General features: G+C 40.6%; 1 protein-coding gene across 3 annotated transcripts in view; it reads left to right on the forward strand.

Moving 5' to 3' along the window:
* The window catches only part of tmem104 (transmembrane protein 104), a 102915-nt gene that overhangs the window by 16062 nt on the left and 62427 nt on the right, over positions 1-24426 (forward strand). For all 3 annotated transcript variants that reach the window (XR_009826513.1, XM_062050315.1, XM_062050316.1), the window contains 2 exons: positions 10894-10987; positions 14017-14100. Coding sequence is in view for 2 of the 3 variants with exons in the window: in XM_062050315.1 (XP_061906299.1) it covers positions 10894-10987; positions 14017-14100 (178 nt within the window). In the remaining variant the exon portion in view is untranslated. The remainder of the gene's footprint in view (positions 1-10893; positions 10988-14016; positions 14101-24426) is intronic.

Here is a 24426-nt window from a genome sequence, read left to right on the forward strand (position 1 = left end):
TATCCAGCTTCTGTGAGGAACAGTGGGCTAGGAGGCAAAACCCGATGCCTAAACAATGAACATTTTACTTCACACTTGCCCAATGGACAACGAGTACAAAGAGAGTGGCTGATGTACTCTCCCTCTACTGGTAATGTTTACTGCTTTGCATGCAAACTGTTTTCCCCAAAAACGCATTCTTTTGTGACAGGCTATTGTGATTGGAAACACTCAGAAAGATTTGGTGAACATGAGCGAAGTGCTGAGCACATAACCTGCATGCAAGCAGTCTTGAACCGCGCCAAAGGTGCCACAGTTGATGCAGACCTGTTCAAACAGTTTCAGGCAGAGAGCAGCTATTGGAGGCAGGTGTTACAAAGAGTTGTTGCAGTCATTAAATTCCTTGCAGAAAGGGGCCTTGCATTTAGGGGTAAAAATGAATCGTTAGGGTCTCCTCTCAATGGGAACTACCTTGGTATTCTGGAGGTCCTGGCTGAATTTGATCCCTTTCTAAAGGATCACATCAGAAAGTTTGGGCAGATGGGTCGAGGTAATACCTCATATCTGTCCTCCACCATTTGTGAGGAATTCATTGAATTGATGGGTGCAAAAACCAAACAGGCTATAGCAGATGAACTGCAAGCAAGCAAATACTACTCTATCATTGTGGATTCAACCCCAGATTTATCTCATGTGGACCAATTGACATTCATATTCCGTTTTGTTAGCAAAGAGGGCAGTGTTGTTGAACGCTTTGTGGGTTTTGAGCCCATTACTAGCCATACAGGTGAAAGTTTGGCTAACTGTGTCATGTCTGTGTTGGAAAATCTAGGGTTAGAGCTGTCAAATTGCAGGGGGCAGGCTTATGATAATGCCAGCAACATGTCAGGGAGGTATAATGGGTTGCAGGCTCACTTAAAGAAAAGCAACCCATTAATACACTATATTCCATGTGCAGCTCACTCTTTGAATTTGGTGGGAGTCAACAGCATTGACAGATGTGGAAATGAAGTCTCTAAGTATTTTGACTTGATTCAGTCTATTTACAACTTCACAACTGCATCCACACACCGATGGGACAGGGTATTTGGCAATTCCAACATAGATCTCACACTTAAAGCTTTATCCAACACGCGTTGGAGTTGCCGTGCAGAATCTACCAAAGCACTGTGGCAGAACTACAGTAAAATAAAAGCAGCACTACAGGTTATTTCCACTGATGACACAGAGAAACGAGACACACGAACTGAAGCTGACAGTCTAGTGCGGAAGCTGGATTCACTTGAGATGGCCTTCATGGCAGGCTTTTGGGACACTGTTCTGTCCAGATTTCAGGCCACAAGTCTGCAACTTCAAAAAGCAGACATGGACCTTGGTACAGCAGTTAGATTGCTGGAATCTCTGCGCACCTTTGTTCTCTCCCAAAGAGATCTATTTGATCATTTTGAGCAGAAAGCCTTAAACATGTTGGGTGGCACCCCATCTTACAGGGCTGAACGGACGAGGAAACGTAAAAAGTTTGCTGATGAATCAGCATCCCCAGATGTTGTGCTTGAGGGAAGGCAACTGTTTCAAATAGAGACATTTATTGCCTCTATTGATCAACTGAGTTCAATCCTTAATCACCGTCTGGAGGCCTACAAACATCTGAACAATTTGTTCAGTGTCCTTTTCTCTTTGGATACAGAGTCCAATGCTTCAGTCCTTCACAAGGCCAAGATTCTCACTGAATCATACCCATCTGACCTCAATGAAAGTCTTGGACAGGAGCTTATACAGTTCAAATCTTTTATACAGCTCAACAACACTGATGAGGAGAGGACCCCTTCAGGACTGCTCAAAACAATAATACATTTTGGACTACAGCCTACGTTTCCTAATACATACATTGCGCTACAGATTTTTCTCACTCTACCGGTCAGTAACTGTGAGGGAGAACGCTCATTCTCTCTTTTGTCAAGAGTAAAAAATGAGCTGCGCACAAGAATGACTCAGAAAAGATTAAATGCGTTATCTCTAATGGCAATTGAGAGTGAGCTGACAAGAGAGTTGGACTTCAATGATGTGGTGGATGATTTTGCAAAATTGAAAGCACGAAAGAAACCCCTTGCTTAAAGGTGCACTGTGTAAGATTTTTAGGTTATTTCCAGAATTCACCCATTCACTAATGTTAGGCTACCTGTTTTCATGAATACTTACCACCACCATAAAATTCTAAGTATCCATTATGACTTGGAGAATTGCACTTTTGCCATTTCTGGGAAGTGTCACCTGGATTGTGAAGATAGGATTGACTTTAGGCAGAAGCTTGGTGCTTTCTCTGGCAAACTGAACCTCAAGCTTCATTCTCTGCAGCTTTGCATTCTTGTGCAGACTTTCATCCACAAGGAACTTTTCAACTTCCCCACTATCGTGAAGGGGCCATCAAAAGATTTCAGTGTGTCCAGCATGTCTAGTCTCTTACTCTCCTTTCTTTGAGCCATCTCTTGTTTCTCATCTGCCCTACTCTCGAATTTTGCCTTCATGAATTTACTCCAGTTGAGTTCAACCTCCCTTTTTGCTTGTGCTGCTGCCTTGAAACCTCTGAAGCTCCTGGCTCTTCTGTAAAATTATTGACCTATTGACTGCGTTCAGTGTGCCCAACTTCTTCAGTTTGTAGTCCACCTTGCCACATTGTCTCTCCATCCCAATGTTGTGCACAGGGGTGCCATCAATGTTACTAGCCTGTTCACTGACAGGGTCCATTGGGAAGGTCTCCTCATCCATCCTCTGCCTGGCCAGGACAGTCTTCAGATGGGGCAGCATGAGATCTGTCAGCTGCTTCACTTCATCCAAGTATTCGGCAGCCACGTCTGACACTGAGTTCAGGACATGTCCAGTGCCTGTCCAGCCACTATAGCATTCTTGGAAATGGGCTATCTTGACCTGCATGCAGCCCTTGTACCATGAACTGGCCTACACCTTTCTTTGTGGTGCTCTCCGATGCATGTTATCATTTTACCTTTCTCCTTCTCCTCAAGCTTAACCACAAATAGATACAGACTTTGAGCCTCAATTTGCTGCACAGCTGCCGTTATGCCAATGTGTTTTCCTAAGATATTATTTTATTTTTAATGATAGAAGGGAGGAAAAGGGGGCAAAAATCATGTCCGATTTAGTTTTTTGGGTGGGTTGGGGGGTTTATTTCATGATAGCTACCAACTTCCAATACATAATATCTCTCAAATGACCCAATGCACCATCACTGAAGTGGGCGTAATCATTTTCAAAAATGTTTATTTTTAGGCCATTTATCCCCTCCCCCTGTGTCTGTGTGAAACCTGTGCTTGTCAGTGTCTGTGTGGTATACCTAATAGTGTGTGTGCAGTATGTGCACTCTTCTGTACAGTACAGTGTGCATGTCTGTTCACAGTATACAGTATTTCTTGCATAGTGCGTGCGTGTGTGTGCGCCCACACGCGCGGGGGGTTGAGGGGCCAAGACCATGTCAGGCCCAGGGGGCCAAAATTTCTTAATCCGCCCCTGAGACCGCCTAATTTAAATGAGGATTTTGCGCACATTCATGTGTGCGATGTGTTGAACCAGCAGCACACATCTATAATCTAACACCTTTCCGGAATCGCAATCAAGACAGCAGAAATGGTTTTAGCACACTGACACTTCATTCTGTCCGCCAGGCTGTGGATCACCAACGTATTTGTGTGCCTGGAATGACTCAAACGCAAGAAAATGCATAATGAAAGACGTCTTTTCATATAGGAGATATAGTAATATATTTCATAAATAAATAAAAAAAACGCTAGCAGACACCAAAACGCAGCAGTTGAATTAATTTTAATCAGCCCCTTAAGTCATCCAGCAGCAATAAGATTATAAAAGGAAATTGCTAAATAGACAATGTCTAATATTTCATTTTTGACTGTCCAAAAATGTTCACACACACTGAGGATTGTCGTCTGTCCATCGTCTGTACAGCGCGAGTACTGATCCTGCAACCATGTGAAACTGTCAGTTTGCACGTCCTCCTGACATGTGCTTAAAAAAAAAGAAGCTAAATAGTGGTCGCAAAACGGTGTTGATAAATCACATTGCGTGTGCTGTATAATTATATTCGCATTTTCTACTACCAGTTGTGTGGGCATTTTGATGATCAGCATATATTTTGCATATTAATGAAGACAGGTGCAAAAAATTGATTGCACGCCTTTATTCTACTCACTTAACAGATGCAATCAACTTTGAACACTTTTAGTAGACCAGCTTTGCGTGTGTTATCAGGTTGGCACCTGTTTTAGTACATGCAAACCTTTAGTAAATCAGGCTCTTCGTCTTTTGACTTGTGCGTTGACACTTAGAAGTACGGCAGTCAGTACGTGAATGTTTCAATCAAAACTAACGAATGCTGAGTTACACTTACGTACTATACCAGCCTCTACGGCTGGGCAATATCGCTAAGAACTGTTTTATATCGGTTGATATCGATAATTATTTATATTTTTATGACCTATGGAAAATAAGGACCATGAGAACCTTTATGAAATGTAAAAATGTATTTCAAATGTAACCTTCCTCTGAATATAATCCCCTCAGCTATCAAGGAAATGTCAACACAAGCATGGAAAACAATCAATTAAACACAATTGTAAAATCACATTGAACACTTAACAATAACCTCTTAAAATATGTAAGAAATGCTTAAAGTGTAACAAAATAGTGCAAAGTGTGAAAATGTAAACATAGAGAAACCTGGGAAGAACTATTTCTGCCGGTTTAGTGCCAGGAAGTTACAGCTGTGCTCTAAAGGGTAAGCGCAGCTAAGGTGGTGTGGTATTACCGGTCTTGGTGGGGACGAGCGCGGCTAAGGTGGTGTGGTATTACCGGTCTTGGTGGGGACGAGCGCAGCCAACGTGGTGTGGTATTACCGGCCTTGCGTCATTTACAAACCACATTGGTCTGACTACAGTCCCTTTTTAAAAAAAATACAAAAATAAAAAAAATTAAATTAAATAAAAAATAACAAAACTGCCAGACAGTCCAGGTGACTGTTCCTCTTTTATCCACAATTTCTTCATTTTGACTCTCTTCTCACTCCTTGCAAAGTATCAACCGCCAGACAACAAGATGGCGCAACCAAACTTGATAGTTGATACTGTTACCTGATTGGCTTTTAGCATGTCACTCCCACTGATCAGTGATGACTTCCTGTGTTGCTCAGTTACCAGAGAGCGAGTTTTCATGCTACCAACTTTGTTTCGCAAATTCCGCTTTCTTGCGCCGAAGAAAAAAAAAAAATAGCATAGTTTTTATGGAACACATTTTATATTGATTACGTATCTGTCGCGATAAATATTTATCGTTTTATCGCACAGCCCAACTAGCCTCCATAGTCGCTATCTTGGCTATGTACTGGAAGAGTAGGGACTACCAAACAAAAAGTGCCACCTCATTTTGAAGCAGGGATACATCGAGTGAGTACAATTCACCATTAAAATGGAGAGAGGGCAAATATTGCGATCACAATTTGTACGACGACGGTAATACATTTTTGGCTCTGTCAGAGTTCACACACTCAGTCAGCACACAGTCTACCAGGGATGTGTAGGCAGGTGAGGCAGAGCATCACTTGTCATGATGGGGGAAAAAACCCCAAATAAATATTAATATTTGTTCATTAAACTGTTATAACTGTATGATTTAAAATCACTTTTAAATATTTGAGTAAAAATCAATAAGTTTGCACACAGCAATCATGAGGCTTCAGCATGTGTTGTTGCTTCACGTGTGTGTGTGTGTGTGTGTGTGTGTGTGTGTGTGTGTGTGTGTGTGTGTGTGTGTGTGTGTGTGTGTGTGTGTGTGTGTGTGTGTGTGTGTGTGTGTGTGTGTGTGTGTGTGTGTGTGTGTGTGTGTGTGTGTGTGTGTGTGTGTGTGTGTGTGTGTGTGTGTGTGTAAGAGGGCATGGCTTACTGCCTGTCTGCTTGCACAATGTTGCTAGAATAATGTTTGTGGATGCATTTTTACACCATGAATTTCTAGTATGTATAATTTACAGCCTGTTTAATGTAAGTGTGACAACATTATTCTTATTAATCGGACTCTAAAATAGAGAAAAGCTAAGCTGGAGGCTCTAAGTTAGCCACACTGAGAGACGAGGGGGCGATCAAGCAAGCAGATGCGTGTCTCTACAATGTTTAACCAGCGTTTTTTAGAACAACTTTATCCATAACAAACATGGCATTGGTAATACAGGAAGCATGGCGTTTGTGTTTTTTTTTTGTCAGACACAAAAACAATGTTTTATATGTTCATTAAGGTATATTGTCCCATGTCACAAAGGTGTAGCGAATACCGTATTTTTCTGACCATAGGGCGCACCGGATTATAAGGCGCATTAAAGGGGTCTTATTCAGATTTGTTTTCTTTACGGTACAGAGCCCACATACGGTACAGAGCCGTATGTGGGCTCTGTACCGAGGATGTCGTTGTGGCTTGTACAGCCCTTTGAGACACTTGTGATTTAGGGCTATATAAATAAACATTGATTGATTGATTGATTGATTTTCTACATGTAAGACTCTTCCTTGTGGTCTACGTAACATGTAATGGTGGTTTTTCGGTCAAAAAGTTCAAAACCATCTTCAAGCCGCTTTCTGACCGTTTATTTACCTGCCCCGACTTCGACAGCGTCTTCTCCCCGTGATCTTTGTTGTACCGGTAGTTTTTGGTGATTCCATAGTGAGTCTACTGACAGATATAAGTTAGAACTGTACGCCACTTTGTATTATAAATGGCAACAGTGGATGATGAATGCCCCACAACAAAGTAAAGTTAAAGTTAAGTTAAAGTACCAATGATTGTCACACACACACACTAGGTGTGGTGAAAATTGTCCTCTGCATTTGACCCATCCCCTTGTTCACCCCCTGGGAGGTGAGGGGAGCAGTGGGCAGCAGCAGTGCCGCGTCCGGGAATCATTTTTTGGTGATTTAACCCCCAATTCCAACCCTTGATGCTGAGTGCCAAGCAGGGAGGTAATGGGTCCCATTTTTATAGTCTTTGGTATGACTCGGCCGGGGTTTGAACTCACAACCTACCGATCTCAGGGCGGACACTCTAACCACTAGGCCAGAGTAGGTATAGATAAAAAGGAGCTAATTGTGTACGGCGCTGACTACAATGGCGGACATGCGCACATTTTTGGGACTCATGCAGATCCCAAATACACACCAGGAAGTACCAATAGGTAAAAAAAAAAGTTGGTTTTGCAGAATGTTGCAAAACAAAACACCAGATAATGTCTCCTAATAGATGCCATTTTGGGGTCCTTATACACACACCATAATAATACCCGTATGTTGAAGCACCAACAATCCATCAAGTGCTGTGGCTTCGTAGCTTACCAAATTAGTACTAAAAACATTTTGACAGATTTTTTAGCGCTGTGTGTAATGTTCTGTATTCTCAATTGAAACATCAAAGTTTTGGTCTTGCTTGCTAGCGTCTTCTTGCAGTCCACACTAGGGCTGCAACAACTAATCGATTAAATCGATTAAAATCGATTACCAAAATAGTTGGCGATTAATTTAGTCATCGATTCGTTGGAACTATGCTATGCGCATGTGCGGAGGCTTTTTTTTTTCTTTCTTTTTTTTGGTTATTTTTTTGTTGTTGGTTTTTTTTGTTTTATAAACCTTTATTTATAAACTGCAACATTTACAAACAGCTGAGAAACAATAATCAAAATAAGTACAAAAACAGTGCAAAACAGCGCTGAGGCTACGTCTCATGAGGTGGCGTAAGCTAGCCAATGATGTGGTCATGTGCAGCTCACGTGACGACGGCGTCTCCTTTGCTGGAAACATTCGAAAAATGGCGCAGGAAAACACTACCGATAGTTTAGCGGAGAAACATCTTGAGGTTATTGCTTCAATGGAGAAAAGTGTACGACCTAAGTCGTCAAAAGTGTGGGAACACTTCACTTTAAAGATTTCAAAGAAGACCGTTTCCTGCAAAATGGCACGGAAGTACAACATTGCTTCAGGAGCACCTGAAAAGGAAACATGTTGGAGCCATGGATGAAGGGAACTCATGGTACGTAACTTTTTAAGTCCATAGTGGCAACAAGCTTTCATGAGTTCAGCTTTTGTGTGAGTAACGTTAACGTTATGCCTTTGTTGCAACGCGGGGCTGATAATGTGTCTCCGGCACATTTGACTCCGTTTTGAGAGAGAAAACGCACGGTTACCAATTTCGAAATAAACGTAACGGACAGGTTGGTTTCATAATGGATCAATGTAGCCGGGCTGATAAAGCTATATAAATATATTTAGATTTGAGTGACGCTTTAGTATAACTAAACGTTATGAAGGTGCTGGAATATTTCATGCTATTATTCCCCCCCCTCCACACCCCTGATTGTAAATAATGTAAATAATTCAATGTGATTATCTTGTGTGATGACTGTATTATGATGATAGTATATATCTGTATCTGAATCATTTGAAGTGGATCCCGACTTAAACAAGTTGAAAAACTTATTCGGGTGTTAGTGGTCAATTGTACGGAATATGTACTTCACTATGCAACCTACTAATAAAAGTCTCAATCAATCAATCAAATTCAGATGCAGCCTAAAATGAATCCTTTATTATTCACAACAGAAACGTGTACAAGATTCAGTTCTGATCTGATGAGTTACATTTCTGTGTTATTATTGGTGTATGCTGCACCCCCAATGTCCAGAACATGGTGCCAGTATGCTGGGTTTTTTCCAATAAAATACTGGAAAGGATAGAAATGTAATTTGTCTCTTTTACCCGATTATTAATCGATTAATCGAAGTAATAATCGACAGATTAATCGATTATCAAATTAATCGTTAGTTGCAGCCCTAGTCCACACGTACCTCTTCTGTGTGACTGCCATCTACCGGTCACACTTATCATTACACCATGTACCAAATAAAATTGCTTTGAGGTCGGTATGCATAACCAGAGGTAATATGTACATTAGGCGCACCACGTCATAAGGCTCACGGTCGATTTTTTAATTTTTTAATTTTTATTTTTTAAAATTCTTTTATTTTTTTTAAACATTCCCTGTCCAGCCAAATCATATTGTTGATGTATTTGCTGTACAGATTTACCTTACAAAAGAGAAGTGTGGGAAACTTCTCTTGTTGCCTTATTGTATTTGACTTTATTAAATGGATTTATTTAATGTTTGGCGCCGGAGGGGATAGGAAGAAGGAAAAAAAAGACTGAGGGGGAAATTGCGGGGACAAGACGGGGATAAGACAGACGACAACAACAAAAACAGAACAGCATCAGCAAATTCGATATGTACAAATATGATACTAAAAATAATAGCAAAGAAGCAGTTAATGGAAGAAAAAAAAAAAGTACCACTGATAGTCTCACACACACACACACACACACACACACACACACACACACACACACACACACACACACACACACACACACACACACACACACACACACACACACACACACACACACACACACTCTAAGTGTGGTAAAATTGCTCTCTGAATTTGACCCATCCCCTTGTTCCACCCCCTGGGAGGTGAAAGGAGCAGTGAGCAGCAGCGGTGGCCGCGCTCGGGAATCATTTTAGTGATTTAACCCCCAATTCCAACCCTTGATGCTGAGTGCCAAGAAGGGAGGTAATGGGTCCCATTTTTATAGTCTTTGGTATGACTTGGCCGGGGTTTGAACTCACGAGCTACCGATCTAGTAGGTAGTAATAACACAGAAATGAAAATGAACATTATTGCACTACAAATCGAGCAATACAAGTACCAATAGAAATAACACTGTTGATAATAAATAACGATAATTACTTCTATCAACTATACAAGTGCTTCAAATGCAACAATACATAAATTTAGTGAATAAATTACAAAAGAAAGCAAGTAAATGGGGAGAAGAAAAAAGAGTGGACAATATTAACTTTATGGATTGTTATAGTAAAACTAGGTTAAGCTTTATCAGTGTGCCGTATTTTACCCAGTTTCCCCCGGTGTGGGTACAACGTTATGTTTGAAATGTGATTATATGCATGAGTGTTTGTATGTGTATGTTCAGTATGTATGTATGTTTGTACAGTGAATTTGTGTATGTGCGTGCGTGCGTATGTACCTGTCCATTTTTGAGAAAATGAAAGTATTTTAAGTTTGCCTTATAGTCTGAAAAATATGGTGTAACAAATGGTGACTTCCTATCAGGAGTTTTACTAAACATTTATGAACAAGCTTATGGGCGTGTCTGGTGGGACAGGCCAAAGTTAAGTAGGCGAAAATGCAGTCGTTTATAAGTTATTTAATGTTTCTGTGTGGCCCGGTAACAAAAGCGTCACGGACTCGCACGGTCCCGAACCGGTGGTTGGGGACCACTGCCCTAGATTAAAGTATGACGCTCTTTTGCCGGGTGTTTTAAGAGTGGTACTCTCTTGGTTAAACCCAGAATTATTTGACTTGACTTTTATCTCAAAGGCTGTGACTTATGTACTCAAAAGTATGCATAGTAAGTCTATAAAAGTGTGCAAGTGTCACAGTCCAAATCACATGAAAAGTTTACACAAATCAGGTGACAGCCGGATAGTCTGGCAGTATTGTAAGCACATACACACACACGTTGTGTGACCTTGTCAGACTGCATGTGAAGTGGCGCTGATGACATCACAAACATTATTTGATGCAGAGCGAGGTGCACATGCTGGATGTGAATCATTTAGTCGCTCGTTCTGCACGATTCGTCCCAGCTGTTAAGTCATTTCCAGCTGTCCTATGTCCCCTTTTCCCCTTCGCCACCCTCCCATCTCCATCTGCATCCTGCACACAGCAAATAAACGCTCTTAACAGATTGGAGTTTATAAACTTGTCTTCATCCATAGATCAACGACGACGACTCCACCTCGGACTATTCGGATGATGACGTCACAGGAAGGGGGCGGTCTGAACCAGAGACGAAGCCCATCCTGTCTGTCCGTAAGTTTTATGTTGATAAATGAAGCATCATCAGCTTAAACCAGGGGTGTCCAAAGTGCGGCCCGGTGGCCACTTACGGCCCACCGCACGTTTTAAAAATACAGTTAAATAAAAAGTGGAATGAAAGAGCAAATGGGTGAAATGTAACAAGAAAATGTTTCAATTTAAAAAAACACAAAGCTGCCATGCAGGCTATTTTGTACAAAACTGTCTTTGCTCAAAAAAACAAAAAAAAACTGGATTGACCTGAAGTTTATCTGGAGATTTAAGCTTGGAAGTAAAAATATTATATATTAATTATTTTTTAACACTTTTATGAGTGGATGCTTTTTGGATCCCAGAGACCTTAAGCAGACTTTTTTTGAACAGTCATTGTTCAAAAAATAATGAACCCCAAGCAATGTTGTTATGAATTATGTACCTATTTAAAGGGAAACTGCACAATTTTTGGGAATTTTTCCAAAGGTTCACAATCATTATGAAAGACATGGCGAGAGATGGATTTTTTTTAATACATTCTATATATTAAATTAACGTAAATAAAAGTCCGCAAACAGCAGAGCCAATGGGAGCTCCACTATCCAGTCCATAAAATCCAATAAATAGCCAAAGTGCCAACAATACTCAATTTACATTTTGTTCCTTGAATATTAACCAAGTATTAGTGATGTTATTATTATAAACACTAACGCAGGCAAACTGTTTGTACCGGTGCCGTCGCACGACATTAAGTGGTAAGGTGCTCCTCGCTTCCCTTCTCCCTGCAAGTTTATTCAAGATCATAAATCATCCCTCTCACCGGAAAAATAGATGGCTGAAAAAATAATCCGACAAGTTGGTACTTTGACAGCCGTTTAGGACCTGGGACTGGCGAGGACGACACAAAAAGCACTTGTTCTGCGCCCCCACACCACCCAGCCCCTTTCTTCGCGAAGATTATGAGACATTTTTCACCTTAATGGGAATACGTGAAAATCCTAGCAGTCGGCATCCTAATAACAGCAGACATTGTACAGTAAGTGATGTTTTCATAAAGTCTGCAGTGAGCACAAATCAGTGATGAAGAAAAAAAAGCAAATGTAGTGATGCCTTTTTAAAGTTAATGCACTGCGTATGCTTAAAATGATCAAAATATGTAAATATTAAATGTTATTATATAAATGTGCCCATTACTACATTACATATATGCTTACATCATGTGTGTATAAAACCCTAATTGAGGTATTTTGACGATTTTTAAAGGATTTTTAGGCACAATTGCACAGCTTTCATAGGCTCCATTGTTAGCAGACTTTTGATAAAATGTATTTAATATTTAGAATGCATAAAAAAATATCCATCCATTGTCATGTCTTTCATAATGATTGTGAATGAAAAAATTCCTAAAAGTTCTGTTTCCCTTTAAAGCTCCAATTGCTTCACATCAAATATTCAATTTGAGGTAATTATTTGGGGAAAATTGTCCATATTTTGTTCTTTGCAAAAAAAAGGGCACAAAACATTAAAGGAAAATGTTACGTTAACGGATAGATCTGAAGTTAATCTCAATCAATCAATGTTTATTTATATAGCCCTAAATCACAAGTGTCTCAAAGGGCTTATATATATATCTATATATATATATATATATATATATATATATATATATATAGATATAGATATAGATATAGAGATATAGATATTTAGGGACGGCGTGGCGAAGTTGGTAGAGTGGCCGTGCCAGCAATCGGAGTGTTGCTGGTTACTGGGGTTCAATCCCCACCTTCTACCATCCTATTCACGTCCGTTGTGTCCTTGGGCAAGACACTTCACCCTTGCTCCTGATGGCTGCTGGTTAGCGCCTTGCATGGCAGCTCCCGCCATCAATGTGTGTGTGTGTGAATGGATGAATGTGGAAATACTGTCAAAGCGCTTTGGGTACCTTGAAGGTAGAAAAGCGCTATACAAGTATAACCCATTTATCATTATTTATTTATATTTAAGTGTTGAAAGTAAAAAAAAATAATGACATATATTTATAATTTTAATGACTGAGACCCTTTTGGGTCCCCAAGACCTTAATGTTCACCAAAATTGAGGGAAGCCCTAATAGTTTCTATTAGGGCTGTGAATCTTTGGGTGTCCCACGATTCGATTCAATATCGATTCTTGGGTTCACGATTCGATTCAAAATCGATTTTTTTTCAATTCAACACAATTCTCGATTCAAAAACGTTTTTTTCTGGTTTCAAAACAATTCTCATTCATTCAATATATAGGATTTCAGCAGGATCTACCCCAGTCTGCTGACATGCAAAAGTAGTAGATTTTTGTAAAAAGCTTTTATAATTGTAAAGGAAAATGTTTTATCAACTGATTGCAATAATGTAAATTTGTTTGAACTATTAAATGAACCAAAAGCATGAGTTATTTTATCTTTGTGAAAATATTGGACACAGTGTGTTGTCAAGCTTATGAGATGCGATGCAAGTGTAAGCCACTGTGACACTATTGTTCTTTTTTTTTTTTTATAAATGTCTAATGATAATGTCAATGAGGGATTTTTAATCAATGTTATGTTGAAATTGTAACTAATATTGATACTGTTGTTGATAATATTCATTTTTGTTTCACTACTTTTGTTTTTTTCTGTGTCGTGTTTGTGTCTCCTCTCAATTGCTCTGTTTATTGCAGTTCTGAGTGTTGCTGGGTCGGGTTTGGTTTTGGAATTGGATTGCATTGTTATGGTATTGCTGTGTATTGTTTTGTTGGATTGATTAATTTAAAAAATAAAAAATAAAAAAATAAAATCGATTTTTTAAAAATGAGAATCGATTCTGAATCGCACAACGTGAGAATCGCGTTTTGAATTCGAATTGATTTTTTCCCACACCCCTAGTTACTATATATTGTATAGATTTTGAAAATGAAAAAGCATCAAAATGGCCCCCGCATGCTTTGATATTACAGCGTGCGGCCCTCCGTGGAAAAAGTTTGGAGTTTAACTATAACTAGAGTTCTGCTGACATGGCACCTTTCTGTTTTTCCAGAGCGGTCAGGAGGTCACGGGGACCATTTTGACATTGCTGAGCGCGTGGAGATGGGTCAGATGGCCTCCATGTTCTTCAACAAAGGTAAATGTTCACGCCTGCCGCATCACGCCATTCACCTTCCTTTCTAGAGGAACAGTCTAGGAAGGAAGTTTGTACCTGTCCACTGTCTTCACAAAGGAAGAGGCCGTAATTATTAAAGGAGGACGTGCCTCTGGTCATAATTACCTGTGGGAGACTTCATCGAGGCTAATAATTCCTACACTGTCCGTGTGTGCTTGCGTACAAGCTGTACTGCTGGCAAAGACGTTGAGGCTGCTCTTTCCTACCTGAGTGATTAAGGAGCTAATGAGCCCTCGGCCAAATGTAGACGGGGAGCTGTGTGCCCCTCATCAGCAACGTGGTGGCAGACTTGTCCTTCTCCTGACTCCTCCCCCCTCGTCTGTCCGCCTGCATCGCACTAAGCTCCTTTTCAAGCGCACGTCTGCGACTCGACGGTCTGTCGCGGCGCTTGTCATTGTCGCACAAACGAGGGAACAGCTAAAGGTCAGACTGTGGCGGTCAGCGCCCGCACCTCACATGGCCAGCAGGTGGAGCTCCTGGTGCACAGGCGGCCATGTTAGCGCTCTGGTTTGCACTCGGCCTCTCGTCCGTCACTACGCCAAGTCTCACGTGTGAGCCGCCATGATGGTGTACAGGTGACAGGCTGAGGTACTGATGGCGTTGTTAGGCTTCAGGATGAAAGGACAAATAATTTGGTCAGTCACCATTCAATACAGAAAGTTCTTGTCTCACATTTTAGTTGTATTTGTGAAATTAATTACATTATATGGCGCTTTTTCTCTAGAAATTCAAAGCGCTGTACGAAGTGAAACGCATTATCTACATTTAAAGCTACATTTAAACCAGTGTGGGTGGCACTGGGAGCAAGATTAAAGTGTCTTGCCCAAGGACACAACAGCAGTAACATGGCGGAAGCTGAAATCGAACATGGAACCCTCAAGTTGCTGGAATGGCTGCTCTACTAACTGAGCAACGTTGCTCAGTTGAACAGTTAATTATGAACAACAGACATATAGCGTTCATTTATACTGCTTAATAAATGTCATTGTATCTGGGTCATATCATTTTCGGCCCTAAAAGTAGCAGTTTTTCACATTAAAAGTCATCTTTTTTTCACCACAGTGCCATCTGCTGCAAGCTGACCGTAATGACCAAAAGTGAAAATGAAATTATTCTTTTAAATGAATCCCAACCAATATTTATGACGTCTCCTTGGCCCATGCCATACCTCTACCAAGTTAGTAGTTTGTATCCTGCTAACTAACAAACCTTTAAAGGGAACTGTACTGTTTTGGAATTTTGCCTATCATTCACAATCCTTATGTAAAATAAGAACACATAAATTTCCCTTTTTTTTAAATTCAGTCTAAGTCGTAAAATACGGTAAGTACGAGATGGCTAACAATGCAGCTAATGAGAGTACACTATTGCGTCCATAAAACCCTTGAAAAAACATTGAAAAACTGCCAAAAATACTCCATCTACATGTCGCGATCTGAATAATAAAGTATTAGCGATATTGTTATAAACACTAACGAAGTAGCGCCATGATCACAGAGTGCTAACATCACTGCTGCATCGCCTCTCAGCTGGTGAAAATGAATTCTAGATTATAAATCATGCCTCTCAGCTGGATAGTAGAAGGTTGTGGACATAAACCGAGAAGTTGGTCAACTTTGACACAAAGACGCGAAAAAGCACTCGTTTTTCAGCCAATTTTTTTATAATAACCTCCGGGTGGATTATTAACTATTCGTCTAAATGGGAATATGTAAACATCCTATCAGTCGGCATCTAATTAAGAGCAGACATTGTGCCGTAAGTGAATGTTTTACTATATTTACAGTAGGCCAGGGCGATATGGCCTAAAAATAAAATCCCCGATTTTTTTCACAAAAAGTTTAATTTACAATTTTTTACGATTTTTTTTTTCTTTACTTTAAACTTTTTTTTAATACAAATGACAGATAATTCAAAAAAGTTTAAATTGTATTTAATCAAAAACTAGTAGCTTGAAATGACACTGTTTACACAGCATCTCACTCTTGGCAAAATTCTAATTTGTATAATGATGTTCTTTTTAGACCAGATATAAATTGTACTTTTTTAATGGAATCATTTTCAAAAATTAAATTAAGAGCTTCCTTTTGGAAGCAACACTTCTGCTTGAATAGAATACCTTTAACAAAAATGTAGCAATGCAAATCTCCAACATCGAGGTCAATATAGTTCAAACTTCTGTCTTGAATAACATATTTCTGTAAATAAAAATGCAGTATTATACATTGTATGTAAATGAATAATGAAGTAAAACAGTGAGAGTAGTATAGTTTATTTCAGTAAGTAGATCAAATAAACGCAGCCTTTTTCATTCACACATTTTGGCTGTGTGCAAAGCAGCGGCTTTAGTGATATTAGACTTAGATAAACTTTATTGAACCACAAGGGAAATGGTTCCACACTGTAGCTCAGTTACAAAGGATGGAAAGGATAATGCACACAAGGGCACAAAAAGAGGGCGAAAACAAAAGGTATAAAGTAGATTAAAATGTATCCTGGTAGCAATATAAAATATAACATGTAATATTTACATACATATCGCTATACGCATTGTGCTTCTTATCATACAAGACATCATCATACATACCTGGTGTAAATGATTCCACCACAGTAAGGTAATTTTTATCCTGTAGTTTTTTTGTCGCTGGTCTTGTTCGCCTCGTAAAGAATTGTATTTCCCACCCTCGGCTGGAGGCTTCGGTTTCAGATGCTGGAATAAGTTAGTCGTGCAAATCCTTTTTGTAAACAAACTTTTCACCGTGCAGTGGTTTGTTCCACGCCTGTTGCCGCAAAAGCAAAATACTAACAACCCTTTTTTTTCTTGGGAACGAACGTCTCGCTCTCGTTAGCGTTAGCATTAGCCATGTTTTGCTATGTGTGCTGCTAAGGAAGTAATGGGACGGCGCAAGCTACGGAAGCTTGTGAGGGGTAAAAAGTGCCAGAGCAAGAGGAGAAAAAATATTTTTGATTTAAAAACGTCTGCATGACTCCATTGTTGGATGACTCTTGCTAGTGTTTATTTACAAGTTAGAATGCATTAAAAACATGTGTTCTTGTCTTACAGTACATAAGGATTGTAAATGATCGGCTAAATTCCCAAAAAAGTGCAGTTCCACTTAAACAACATAAACGTCTGCCTGCCATTTTATCCTTGTAGAGGTGGGTAAAGTAGCCATAAGTTGTGCTCAAGAGTACTGTCACTTGAGAGTATTGTAATATGACTCAAGTAAAAGTTGAAAAGTAGTCATCAAAATAATTTATTAAGTAAATACTCAGTGTAAAACTACTCAAGTACTGAGTAACTTCTGATTTATTTAGTAGTCATTTGTGCGAGCGTAAAACATGTAGTACAAAAGATGCACATTTTACAGTTACTAGTGATGTTATAACTGGGCTAATGTTAGCATATACGAGCTAAAACATAAAAACATCTATAATTTCCTGCAACATGTTTTCTCTCGTTGGAAGTGGAATTCTTGTAGGCTTAAATGTGAAAATTTCTACTGACACACATGATATAAAGGTAAGTAAACATTGATTAGAGTTGTGCTGCCTCTATTTTTATTTTTTTAATATATTTTATTAATTTTTTAATTTTTATTTTTTATTTTCCCCTACCTCCGGGGGGGACTCGGCGGGGCGGTTGCTGGTTGTTCCATCTCCATCGTTGGGGTCCCTGCGGGTGGGGTGGGTGGTTCCCGTGGCCCCGTGCTGGGTGGTCCTGTGGCGGCCGACTTGGGTGGGGTGGCCAGGGGCTGGCCTCGCCGCGCTCTCCGGGGGTGGGGGGTGGGCTCGTGGGGGCCCGGTTGCCGGTGGGGCGGGGGCAGTCTTCCCGTCCGGTTGCGGGGGGTCTCCGGGCCCCTCGGGCGGGGCGTCCCGCCTTTCTGCCCGTGTGGGGTGTGGTCTCTCGCTGGCTTGGGGTCTGGCTGTCCCCTGCTTTTCTCGTGCCTTGTCCTCTGCCGGGTGCGTCTGTCTGCGGCCTGCTGCTGGCCCTTGTGGACGGCGCTGTGGGCCGGGCTCTGGGGTTCCTGTCGCTGTCCGGCTTGGCTGCGTGGGGGCGGTGGTCCCTGGTTCCCTGGGCACCACAAGTACTGTTTATGGGTTGGGCTCTCGGGGAGGCTGGGGCCGTACTCTGGCTCCCACACACACTGGGAGTCAAATGTATTGTACACACAAATTCACATATACTCACATACATACATACACACATACATAGGTACCTACGCTCCCTCATACATATACAGTACATATTTACACACTCAAAGTTCGTACATCCACACGCACATTCATTATACAAACATACACATACACATACTGTACATATACACTCACTGTACAAACACATATACACATACTGTACATATACATTCACTGTACACATACTGTACATATACATTCACTGTACAAACACACACATACACCTACTATACATATACATTCACTGTACAAGCACACATATACACATACTGTACATATACAAGTACATATGCACACATACACTCATGCACATAATCACGTTTCATCAAACATATATTAATGTTGTTGCCCTAGGGTAAACTGGGTATAACACATGGCACTCTGACAAAGCTTAACCTATTGTTACTATAACAATCTACAATGTTAATGTAGGTTGCTTCTCTTTCTTCCCCCCATTTTTCTGCATTCTTTCGTATCTCAAGTTATCATTACGTATACACTACCGTTCAAAAGTTTGGGGTCACCCAAACAATTTTGTGGAATAGCCTTCATTTCTAAGAACAAGAATAGACTGTCAAGTTTCAGATGAAAGTTCTCTTTTTCTGGCCATTTTGAGCGTTTAATTGACCCCACAAATGTGATGCTCCAGAAACTCAATCTGCTCAAAGGAAGGTCAGTTTTGTAGCTTCTGTAACGAGCTAAACTGTTTTCAGATGTGTGAACATGATTGCACAAGGGTTTTCTAATCATCAATTAGCCTTCTGAGCCACTGAGCAAACACATTGTACCATTAGAACACTGGAGTGATAGTTGCTGGAAATGGGCCTCTGTACACCTATGTAGATATTGCACCAAAAACCAGACATTTGCAGCTAGAATAGTCATTTACCACATTAGCAATGTATAGAGTGTATTTCTTTAAAGTTAAGACTAGTTTAAAGCTATCTTCATTGAAAAGTACAGTGCTTTTCCTTAAAAAATAAGGACATTTCAATGTGACCCCAAACTTTTGAACGGTAGTGTATGTATTGTTGCATTTGAACAACTGTATTGTTGATAATAAAGGTAAAGTATTGGCATTGTTCATTATCAACAGCGCTATTTCTATTGGTATTTGTATTGCTCCATTTTTAGTGTAATAATGGTCATTGTCATTTCTGTATTATTTTTTTATTTTATTTTCGCTAACGGCTTATTTGCTATTACTTTTACCATCATATTTGTACATGTCGTATTCGCTGATGTTGCTCTATTGTTGTTGTTGTTGTTGTTGTTGTGTTTGCTGTTGTTGTTTTTGTCTCTCTGTCTAATCCCCCTCTTGTCCCCACAATTCCCCCCTCCGTCTTCCTCCTGCTCCGGCCCGGCTGCACCAAATGATAATATAAATACATTTAATAAAGTCAAATACAAATAAGGCAACAAGAGAAGTATCCTACACTTCTCTTTTGTAAAGTAAATCTGAACAGCCGATATGGGCATCTACACTACCGTTCAAAAGTTTGGGGTTGATAACTCAATGACGACAACCTTCTTCTTTTTATACGTATACTTTACTGAGGGAACACCATAACAAACCGGCCACTGCCGTTCACATAACAGACTTAACACCGGAGCCCGCGCATAGAGCAATGCATGCTGGGAATTACCGTAAATACACTAAAAGAGTGTACCATAATAATGCGCAATGCAAAAACAGAACATTTACAATCTCCCACTTTTTCTTTTTAGTTTTTTTTTTAACACAAAAAATCAGTCTATTATTAATGTCCATAAGTATGAAAATGTAAGAACATGGTGATCAACAAAAAAACTTATACAAAAAAACTGTCCACAAAAGAATAGTCTCTATTCCAGTTTCCACTCTCCAACACTGAGTGCCTTTAGGAGCTGAAGTGCGGATGCACCTCGTTTTGTCAAACAGTCAGCTAGCTGCTCTCCAGTAGGTGCCCAGAGAATCTGTGGAATTCTTTTACACTGAAGAAGTTCTTTGATGCCACTTATTTCAAGGCGGAGCCTTTTCTCTGTCACTGACTTAGTAGACTTGATGGCGTCTGCAAGGGAGTGGTTATCAGTGACACACACTATTGGTAAGACATGTTGTGATACATTCCCTGTGGTAAGTTCTGCATGAAGGTCAGATAAAGAAATGGCACTGTCAACAGCATCGGCAAGGGCAAGAGTTTCTCCAGCAAGAGTGCTCCGTACGACTCTTCTGATCTTTTTTGACTGCCAATACACAGGGGAGAATCTTCCTTCCTCACCCATCAGCAGAATGAGATGTCCCCCTTGAGTGCCTCCATCTGTAAGGTTTCCCAGCGAGGCGTCGCAGAACACTACTAGCTTTAGAGAACTGTCTTTTCCCAGGTTCTGAAACTTCAGTGTCACATGTTCTGATTTCAATTTTCTCACCACCTTGTTTGTGTCATGTAAAGTCTGCACAGTAGCATGTTTTATGTTAGCTGCAAGGACACATGTATCAAACATAATATCCGGTCTACTTTGTCTGGCAACCCACAGAAGTTGACCTATTTTTGATCTCAGGTCATCAATTTCACTTTCAGTCAAAAGAGCATCCCGTCTCATGGCTCTGGAGATGTCTATGTGAATTGGCTGGAGATTCTGTATGTAATTGTCTTGATGCATACATGTTACTCCATTTGCAGTGACATACTCCATGCCTACATAGCGAAAGCTGTCATGTTCTTCTCTGCCCATTTGAAAGGCAGATTGCAGGTGAGGGATTATAGTTGTTGTGAAAATCTGTGAACCACCCCAGATGAAATCATCAACATGACAAGCAAGCACCCCAGACACATTACAATCTTTATCCAACCAATAAAATATAGCAGGGTCAATTTGTGACATCTTTCCTCCAGTTTGCAACATTGTTTCTTTAACCCTATTGTACCAGTACAGTGATGCATCATTTAGTCCATAAACACATTTGTTTAGCTTCCATAGAGTTCCCTCACTCTTGGCTTCAGGTGGTGGACGAACATAGATGTCTCGGGATAACTCATTTCCTTGAAGGAATGCTGACTTAATGTCCATAGAGTGGGGTGTCCATCGGTTTTGACATATCACAGACATGAGTAGTCTAAGAGACTCTGAGGCACATGTTGGCGAGTCTTTTGGGAGATCTTTTGTGTTTAGCTCTTCAAATCCTCTCGCCACTAGCCTTGCTTTTGGAACTATGCCGTCTGATGTGTCTTTGAGTGTACACACCCATCTTGTGGAAATACATTTTTGTCCCATGTTTTTTACTTCATCAAACACACCGTGTTTCTCCCAGTTACTGATTTCAGTAAGTTTAGCTGATTCAAATGACACATCCTTTGTAACAAGTACATCCTCGTGATCAGATGGCTGTTCCACCCTGTCCAATGACTGAATCTGCAGTGTGTCAACCTGTGAAAGGTCAGCTGACCTTGTTGTGCCAGTGAGGTTAACTGGCTCAATGTACTCCAGATTGTACCAGTTCTTGTGTTTTCCAGTTGCCTTTCCTGCTCGACCTAGCACTTTTGCTGTGTGTAAAATTCCAGTGTCTCTTTCCACATACTTAATGAATTGTCCTGCTTTTAGATTCATACTACGGTCTGTTCTTATGATAGAAGGTTGTCTGTCAGATGGATCATTATCTTGCTCATTGCTGTCTCTGTCATTATTAGAGCTCCCTGCCGCATTCTCTGTGTTAGGCACACTGTCTCCATCACTAGATACAGTATTGGGTAGATCTTCAACATGTTCAATACCACATTTTGCTGCATTAAGTTCTGTCTGGCTTTCTTGGCTGTCACGAGACGTGTCAGTGTAGTGATCTGTGGCCTTGCGCAGTCTACAGCGATGCACCCGGACATAGGAGCCTCCATGTCTAACAAATATTACCACCCCGTCTCGTCCAATTACCACCCCAGGGCCTTTCCATTCATTGCAGTCCATTCTTTTGTAGTACACTTTATCTCCAGTTTCGTAGTATTCATCTGTGCTGCGAAGCTGTGTGCGCAGAGCTCTCCTGATTCTCTCAGAGCACTCTGCCTCAGTAAACGCTGTCCTTGCTTCATGTAATGCTGAAATGTGCTGTCCTACCCATTTACTCATGGTAGTGCCCTCCAGGGCAGGTGGTTTATCAACCAGCACAGAAGGTAGGTTCGGGTTTTGTCCAAACACCAGCTGGTATGGACTAAATCCATGCACATTGTGCATTGTATTCTTTGCCATCAAGGCCCAATCTAAGGCTGTTTTCCAGTCACAAACACTGCTTTTCTTCACTTTTAACAGGATCTCTGTAAGGGTCTGGTTATGTCTTTCCATCAATCCATTACTCCATGGACTGTAGGCAGCAGTGGTTTTCACTTCAATATTAAAGTTCTCAGCCATGTCCCTCATTTCCTCGTTATTGAATTCACCTCCATTGTCACAAAAAATCTTAGATGGGGCTCCATGAACACTCACCCAGGAATGAATAAAGTGCCTCACAATTTCACTGGATTTTTTTGTTGTAACAATGCTACCAGCACTGAACCTGGTGAAGTGATCAATCATGTGGAGGTACCACACATTTGGTTCTAGCTCGTGTAGATCTAATGCCACAGTTTCATTGTATGTTGAAGCCATTGGTAGACCAACTGATGGCTTTGGTTTGGGCTTGTTGTACTTGAGACATGTTTCACAGCTACTTACGATGTCATTCAGAATAGTAACACTCTCATCATCATTACTTCCAGCACTAATTAGTAATTTTTTGAGTTTATCAACTGAGGCATGTCCAAACTGCTTGTGAAGTTTCACCAATACTTTGAGTTTTTCATCTTTACTCATGCCATCTGTTATGGCCAGAACTTCATCAGTTTGGGGTTCATTCTCACGGGTGGCTGTGCAATCTCTGTCCACTATGTTTACACAGTAGTGTCCTGAGGATGTAATCTCAAGAGGCACTGGTTTCTGAAACATTGTGGCTTTATCATTCTCAATGTCAAGCACTGCTTTTGCCCTCTTAAGTGACGTTTTACTTAGTAGTAAAGGAATGTTCACTGAGACCACCTCAGTCTCTATGTGGCACCTGGTTTGTCCTATTTTTGCTGGGACTTTTACTTTTTTTATGGAATGAACAACTTGTCCATCACCAAACTTAAAAGCTCTTCTACTCTGTGTATTTTCCATTTTTTTCTTGTCACTCTCCTTCAGTGTATGAATGTAATTCTCCAGCCATTTTTCACCACAGACTGTTCTGGTGCATGCAGTGTCAATTACAGCTGAACCTAAGGCTTCTACCATGAGTATTTCAGCATCAGAAACGGACTCTTTAGAAAACAATGTAACATTGCACTCTTCAATTGTTTCTGTCTCTGCATTTTCCTCTGTCATTTTTACATGTTCAGCCTTATTTGGGCAGTCCTTAGCCCAGTGAAATGTACTCTGGCAGATAGCGCACTTAGATCTTCTGCCGAACCTATCCAGTGGGTTTGAGCCAGTCAATGGCGCCCCCTTTTGGTCGGGTTGGGAACGAAATTTCCTTCCGTCTCTTTTCCTTTGATCCACATAAAAAGCAACATCTTCGCGCATGTGAATTCCCCCGCTGCATGTGGGCGGCTGCACATTGTCTCCAAAAATCCTTTTTAAAGCTGACTTCATGCTTGCAAATGTAAGTGTTGAACAAGCTGTAAGCGCAAGCTGTTTATCTTTAACATCGAGACTGGCTGTATCCAACAACTTGAATGCCAAAACAGCGTCGGGAAGAACCATGTCAAATTTGCGCATTTTGTTGTACCTCTGCTCGAACTGAACGATGTAATCCACCATGGAAACTTCGTTTTCTCTCCGAATCTTGTCAAAGTCCGTGTATGCATCATAAGCTCTGTCCTTTTCTTCTTTTAAGAATACATTATCCAATGCCTTTACAAGGGTCTTCATCCCGTCATCTTTGTTCAAATCATCCGCAGGTATTTCCAAAGCTGTATCTCTAGCTCTCCCCCTCAGTGAGAGAGCAACAGCTAATGCTTGTTTCTCCTTATCCAGATCGGTAACACGTATCCACATTTCAACCTCATTTTTCCAGCTCTCATATGACTTCTTTTCTTCAAACGCAGGAGG

This window comes from Entelurus aequoreus, linkage group LG06, assembly GCF_033978785.1.
Source record: "Entelurus aequoreus isolate RoL-2023_Sb linkage group LG06, RoL_Eaeq_v1.1, whole genome shotgun sequence".
NCBI lineage: Eukaryota > Metazoa > Chordata > Actinopteri > Syngnathiformes > Syngnathidae > Entelurus > Entelurus aequoreus.